Source organism: Oryctolagus cuniculus, chromosome 11 (genome assembly GCF_051225735.1).
Source record: "Oryctolagus cuniculus isolate XC-2025 breed Fujian yellow rabbit chromosome 11, ASM5122573v1, whole genome shotgun sequence".
NCBI classification, from domain to species: Eukaryota; Metazoa; Chordata; class Mammalia; order Lagomorpha; family Leporidae; genus Oryctolagus; species Oryctolagus cuniculus.
In genome coordinates, this window is record NC_142877.1 from 58,028,278 (window position 1) to 58,036,206 (window position 7,929).

Sequence of the window (7,929 nt, forward strand, 5' to 3'; positions counted from 1 at the left end):
CAAAAGGACAGATCACTATTTCCATAATCTAGGACACATTCCTGAAGTGTCCCCTATATTTTAACTAAGTAATGAAGCATTAGAAGACTTCATACTGAATACATTACTGCAAAATAAATACAAGATATGGAGGCACAGTATAAATATGTAACACTGATATTAAACAAAGGGGATATACCTTTAAAAAGATCTAATAGAAATTATGGGAATATAATAGAGAATGGTAAAATATCCAAAAAAGACCCAGGGTGTTACACAGCATATATCATAACAAAGCATCATCTAATACCCTGCAGATACTTAACAATTTTTGCATCAATTAAAAATTTGAAAATACAATAGAACTTGGAAGAATGTGTGCAGATATATATACTTATTTCCAGACTCACTGTTTTCTATGTTATTTTTTCAGTAAGGTTTGCCAACTATTAACCATCCAAAATGAGAAACAGAACATCAGGGACGGATTTCATCCTCCTGGGTCTGACGGATAACCCTGAATTGCAGATCGTGGTTTTCTCCTTTTTCTTTCTCACGTATGTACTGAGTGTTACTGGAAATCTGACCATCATCTCCCTCACCCTGCTGGATTCCCACTTGAAGACCCCAATGTATTTCTTCCTCAGAAACTTCTCCTTCTTGGAGATTTCCTTTACTTCTGTTTGTAATCCTAGATTTTTGATCAGCATCATCACTGGAGACAAGTCGATATCCTACGATGCTTGTGTAGCTCAGCTATTTTTCTTTATCTTCCTTGGGTCCACAGAGTTTTTTCTCCTGGCCTCCATGTCCTACGATCGGTATGTGGCTATCTGCAAGCCTCTACATTATACAACCATCATGAGCAGCAAGATCTGTTACCAGCTTTTAATCAGCTCCTGGCTGGCAGGCTTCCTGGTCATTTTTCCACCACTGGCCATAGGGTTAGAGCTGGATTTCTGTGCTTCCCATGTCATCGACCATTTCACCTGCGACTCTGCTCCTTTGTTGCAAATCTCTTGCACAGACACAAGTACTCTAGAACTCATGAGCTTTGTTTTAGCTTTGTTTACTCTTATGACTACATTGACACTAATAATCCTCTCCTACACTTACATCCTCAGAACAATTTTCAGACTCCCCTCCGTTCAACAAAGAAAAAAAGCCTTCTCCACCTGCTCCTCACATATGATTGTTGTCTCTATCTCTTACGGAAGCTGCATCTTCATGTACGTGAAAACGTCAGCCAAGGAAGGAGTCGCACTAACTAAAGGGGTAGCTATTCTCAATACCTCTGTTGCACCAATGCTGAATCCATTTATTTACACTCTAAGGAACCAGCAGGTGAAACATGCATTTAAGGGTGCGATGAGAAAGATGCTTTCCTCAAAAACATCGATCTAAATGTGATTTATTACAGCAACACATACAACAATAAATATGTTTTTGTCTTAGTTCTTCTGTCTTCTTACTTTTATCTTGTCTCAGAAACATAACTGTGCTAATTTGTATTTATTGTTTTTATATTATAATTCCTTTGATGAATTTGTGCATAAAATGAGTAAGGAATTATCTGATGTATTTTTATACTGTGCAATTCAAAGATAGAACTAAAGTCACTTAGTATAGCATATACTACAAGTACTATGCATGTCGATATTAATCATTGCACATATTTTAACAGAATAATATATTGAGCTTCTTGTTAATTCATGTATGTATTTATATAAATGTACCTACAAGTGCACGAACATGTGTGTATTTGCATAAATGTTTTAATGTCTGTGTGAGCATATGATTACCCTGTTTCTAATAATTTTTGAATGATACATGGAAGAAACTATCCCATATGGGATACAAGAATAGCTGATTTACAAACAAACAGTAAATTAAGAGTTAAGCAGTATGAAAAAAGTGCATGCTCATTTTTGTATAATTAAATTTAACCCACAACTTAACTATATCTTCTGCAAAATTTAAAATTGAAATACATTTGTGACCATGATAGCAAATACGTAATGAATACAATAATTTTGCTGGTTAATTTTTACCTTCAGTGCCATTTGTTATGTGAACAATTAAATAAGAAAAATTAATGTAACTATGACTTTAAGTATAATGTCATGACTTAGAACTTTTTAAAATACAAGTAATTCTTGGAAGAAAGGCAATAGCATGTAATCATGTTTCCATAAATCTTTCAACAGAGTGAGCAACATTTTTTTGAGAATGACATTTTTTGGGGAACTTACCTTACCTAAGGTTGTGATTTAAGGATATTTATCCACACTGTATACCACTAATAGTATTGTATTGTCTCTTTCATCAATTGTCTCAATTTTAATATTTGCACATTATATTATGTGGGATAATATTGGTTGCTAAATAAAGAAAAAAGATAAAGAATTAAGATTGAGGAGACTGAAAATATAAGGAAGACTTGAAAGGTCTAAAAACCCCCCATCTCAAGAGCTGGAAAGAACGATTCATGTAGGATGACTATTAATTTCTCTTGAAGCCTTCTGGTGCTTTCTGTTTTAGTATATCTTTAATTGTTTATACTTTGTTTCCTTATCCCCAAAACCAGTCTTCTGTCATATAATAAGTAGACTAGACTGTGGGGCTCTAATTGACTCTTTCTTGTTTGTTTATGTTGACAATTTATTGATATATCATTTATATATACAAGAACTACCTATTTACTGCATACGATTGGATGAGTTTTGGCATACATACAAGCCCATAAAACTGTGAGCACAATCAAGGTAATAAACACACTCATATCCTCCAAAGTGGTTTCCTGTCTACCCCTTTTTGTTTGTTTCTGTTTTTTTTATTTAGCAGGAACCCTTAACATTAGCTGTAACTTCTTATCAAATTTTTGTGTTTTTTTAATTTCTTTATTTATATAAAGTGAACAAATTTAGTGCAATTCCTATATACAGATTTAGGAAAGGCAATACTTCCCATCCTCCTTCCTCCTTCCTTTCTTATTCGTAAAATATTTACAATCACGCACTTCCCCTCTCCCGTTCCCTCTCCTCTCCCTCTTCTCTCTTTCCTTTCCTCTCTCTTACTTTTCCTCTCCCTCTCTCTGTCACTCTTTCAAATAAATAAGTCTTTTAAAAATTTACACAGAAACTGTGATTTTTAATTTCCCTTCATTATTGACCCAAAACAACACATCATCCAACCAGCCCTCCAAACTCTTTAATTTTATGGTTTTTTTTTTTTTTTTTTTTTGACAGGTAGAATTAGACAGTGAGAGAGCAAGAGAGACAGAAAGGTCTTCCTTCCATTGGTTCACTCCCCAAATGGCTGCTACGGCCAGCACTGGGCCGATCCAAAGCCAGGAGCCAGGTTCTTCTTCCTGGTCTCCCATGTGGGTGCAGGGGCCCAAGCACTTGGGCCATCCTCCACTGCCCTCCCAGGCCACAGCAGAGAGCTGGACTGGAAGAGGAGCAACCAGGACTAGAACCCAGCGCTTATATGGGATGCCGGCACCGCAGGCGGAGGATCAGCCAGGTGAGCCATGGCGCCGGCCCCTTTATTATGTATTTTTAAAACACTATCCACAGTCACTTTGAGACATTCTTATTAAATACACTTACTTTAAAATCTTACATGCATATTTTCTAAGCAGGAATTCATTAATACGATGATTCATAATTGTGTAAACTATTTCTCAATGTCATCCATCTAACAATGATGCTATAAGGCATTGTTTGTGGACAGAATAAATAATGTGTAATCTATGTATGTTTTTTGATTTTTCAAATGTAGATACATTTTCCTGTGATTAACAAAATCAGAATTGATTTTACAGGGACACCATATACATAGTAATTTTTCAGAGTGTGAGTTTTCATAAAATAGATATTTTACAAAATAATTATATAATGTGAGATTCTGTGTGGCAAAATATTTTGATGATTGAAAAACAGGCTCAATGCAGTTGGGAATTAAATCGTATTTGCACTTTTTTAATTCATCAGGATGAGCATTGGCCTCTGCTTGAGGCTGGTGTTCCATCTTACTGTCTCAAAGGAAGGTGGCTCTGCTCCTCCCTGTTCTAGTTGCTCCATCAAAGTTAATTACACAGGGTCGTTAGTGATGATTAAATCAGGTCACGAAGGATCCTCTATTCCGTTCATGCCAGTAATCCCAGTGCACCTCCAGGAGGCAGGACAGAAAGCATAAATGTTTTCATTTTTAGAGTAGAAAGGCTAACTCCTTGCTTAAAAACATCAGAGCATCTGCTCTTTCCAAGCCAGAGGAAATTCTCCTGTTCTCTTCTTTACGTTAGATTTTCCTACCACCATGGTGGGGACCGAAGAAAACGTATCTAGAGCCTGAAATAACGAACAGTGTGTAAAGAGGGTCTTTACCTGATGTGAAAGTGGGGACTAGAACTGCAGACCTGCAGAAGATGCCTGTAGCGTAAATGCAGGATGAAGGGCTTGTAGACCAGCAGTACTGAGTCACGTCTTCCTGCCCACAGCACAGTCAAACCCTCTAAGGTACTGCCGGCTGAAAACATAAAGAATTATCAAAATTGTAAGTACCATAGGAAAGATATGAGGTTTATTTTCTCTTTCGAGAGATGAGGGAAAGAAATATTTGTTGGTATATTATAATTTCATTAGTCAAGTTTGTTTCAACTTTTTACTGTAGGAAATTGTAGTGAGCGAATTTTGGAATTCTTCAACAGCCCTTTGACAATACTGATGTGATAGCCAGGGCATTGTTATGCATCCATAGTAAATAAGTAAATAAATAAGTTTACAGAAAGTAAGTTTCAGTCATTTATGAAGCATAATTTCATATGTGGCAGTTAACATAGAATACAAAAAAGTGTAAGAAGGAAACTTGCTGAACATTGTGGTTAACGATGCATTAAGCATATAACTATAAAGTAAACTGAAATTACGTAATTGCAAAAATTAAGGGAAAAAAGAAAGGAAGGTAGGGTTATCTTCTTGAAATATCTATGAAATACATGATTTTTTTCTCTTTATATTAATAAAAAATCTTTAAAATTTTAAAAGCCCCAGAAATATAACTTACAATTCCTTATAATATACACCAAAAACAAATAGTACATTGTTATAATTTCGACATTTGTAAATAATAAACATTCTTTCATGTTGAAAAATTAAGCATAAATTATCCAATCCTTCCTAAATTCTACTTCAATGAAAGTGTTCCCTTAATCTATAATTGAGACAAATTCCTCTGTTGAGAGGATTTTTTGTTTCCGTCAGAGAAGAACTGCATGGGATTATACAGCTTCAAAAGCTGATGTCACAGAGGCAGTTTCTGCCTGATGTGTGTTCAGAGTGAAAGCATGAAAAAGAAAATGACAGGAATGACGTCAATTCTTAGTTCCTTCATAGTCTTCTCTACCAAACTGCACTTTTGTGGCCCTACAGTGGTCAGCAGAGAATGAATTATTAGACAAAACACAATCAAAAACAAGGCCTAGGAAATTATTTGCACAATATTGTAATTGTATAAAAGAGAAGTCATTTATAAATCTGTCTTAACTAAAAAATTCAAAAATGGAATTTGCAGAAAAGAAAGAATGGAGGCTACATGGAAACACTCATGGAATTTGAAAACAAAAAATTCTGTTTTCCTTTCTTGAATAAGCTATTGACTAGCAGGAAAGACAGTAAAAACCAGTCTTTGTAGAGAAGGTCATCAAAGGAAGCAGTTTCAGTGTTGAGGATTTCTGGGAAACCCTTCAGGAATTTCATTAAGAAATGCACATGACAGGATGTTGGCATATTCATGTGGGGGCAACCAGCAAGCTTTGAGAGCGTCTTCATTCTAGCTGCGCCAGGTCTGCTCTATTTCCCTAAACAGAATTTTTCATTCGTTTCCTGCATACATTTATTTTCCTATGACTGTCCCTTTAAAGCAAGGTGGGCCTTGCCATGTGTGCTTCATGTTATTTCACAGGATATAAGATCTTAAAAAGAAGAAATTCTTTTGTCCAGACCCAGTGGACTCATGTTAATCTCGGGAAATTTTAAAAAGCAAACTGAAGGGGAAAATCATTCATGATTTCACTTTATTCAGTGTTGGAGAAGCAGCAAAAACTTGTATTTTCAAATAAAACACGTGCTCATTTCTATCATTGTTAATAATTTTTTCTAACTTTTATTTAATGAATATAAATTTCCAAAGTACAGCTTATGGATTACAGTGGCTTCTCCCCCATAACGTCCCTCCCACTCACAACCCTCCCCTTTCCCACTCCCTCTCCCCTTCCATTCACATCAAGATTCATTTTCGATTCTCTTTATATACAGAAGATCAGTTTAGGATACATTAAGTAAAGATTTCAACAGTTTGCACCCACACAGAAACATAAAGTGAAAAATACTGTTTGAGTACTAGTTATAGCATTAAATCTCAATGTACAACACACTAAGGACAGAGATCCTACATGAGGAGTAAGTGCACAGTGACTCCTGTTGTTGACTTAACAAATTGACACTCTTGTTTATGGCATCAGTAATCACCCTAGGCTCTTTTTTTAAGATTTATTTATTTATTTGAAAGTCAAAGTTACACAGAGAGAGAAGGAAAGGCAGAGAGAGGGAGAGAGGTCTTCCATCCACTGGTTCACTCCCTAATTGGCCGCAATGGCTGGAGCTGCGCCGATCTGAAGCCAGGAGCCAGGAGCTTCTTTCAGGTCTCCCACATGGGTGCAGGGACCCAAGCACTTGGGCCATCTTCTACTGCTTTCCCAGGCCATGGCAGAGAGCTGGATTGGAAGTAGAGCAGCCGGGACTTGAACCGGCACCCATATGGGATGCTGGCACTGCAGGCGGTGGCTTTACCCACTATACCACAGCGCCGGCCCCCATTGTTAATAATTAATGCTGGCTGAGGATCAGGCATAGTTGTTGCCCCATGAAGAGGAGTAGTCTTTTCCTTTTGCTGAAGCATGTGCATAATGATCACAGATACGACGCCCACAAAAGAAGACTCATAGTGTAGCTGAAATAATCCAGCAAGTTTTTTTTAATCATCCTACATTTGAGTCTGAATTTACAATGCACATATAAAAATTATGTGAGCACTTATCACATAAGGGACAGCACCAATGGGGAAGATAGATGATGATGTCAAAGAAAAGCAACAAAATTCCTTAATGGCCTAAGTGATTCTCAAGCATTAATATGCATACAAAATTCTTGATCATTATACTACAATTGTTCTAATTTCTCCAAGAGCACCTGACTTCACTTCTCCACTGTGTGAAAATTTATTAGATCTATGTGATTCCTAGGAGTGTATATTTACTACATATAGCTTTGAGTTTCAGAAGTCAAATTCAAGTATTTCCAAAAGAAGGTAATGCATTACAAAATACAGCAGTGGAGTTATCATTGTAAATCGAATGAGTTGTTTGGTAGAGAACCCAGTCTGGTGCCTAGCAAATGGCAGCCACAGAATGGGATGGTTTCGTTTGCTATAATTGCTTCGTATTTTCCAATAGTCAGGTGGAAGTGAACCTTGTGCTTTAATAAGAAGGAGAAGAGATGGAAGGGTCCAGAGCTTCTTCATCAATTGAGAAGAGTGGATTCAAAAGAATGTCAGATGGAGCCCTCTGCATTAAGAGCACGTAATAGTGATCAGCGAAAGGAGGTTGGCAGGTTAGCAAGGTGGGTGTGGAGGCAAATGCAGCATTTTCCACAACTTTCCATGTCCTGCACTAGTGGAAAGTCTTCCAGGAGGCAAAATATAGACAAATTAGGAGGGGAGAGGATTCTTGTCTTCTAGAAAAGGAGAAGATATATTCACCTTTACTCAATATATATAAAGACTGTAAAGAGAAATTTTTAAGTATATTATGCTTCTGAGGAGGATAACAAATAGGAAGCTGGTTAAATTTAAAGTTTAGATAAAAGGTCAAGTGAGAAGATGTCCAAGTAG

The 7,929-nt window shown here is 36.6% G+C and overlaps 1 protein-coding gene across 1 annotated transcript; it reads left to right on the forward strand.

The window, feature by feature from the left end:
* Positions 1-405: 405 nt before the first annotated feature.
* On the forward strand, positions 406-1,383 carry LOC100357823 (olfactory receptor 6C76). The gene has a single exon (XM_008256707.4). It carries the CDS (start codon positions 442-444, stop codon positions 1,381-1,383), a length of 942 nt encoding a protein of 313 aa, XP_008254929.1. The 5' UTR covers positions 406-441.
* Positions 1,384-7,929: the final 6,546 nt, after the last annotated feature.

Bases quoted from the DNA above. Each gene is read 5' to 3' on its own strand.
- LOC100357823 (XM_008256707.4), top strand. From the start codon at position 442: ATGAGAAACAGAACATCAGGGACGGATTTCATCCTCCTGGGTCTGACG.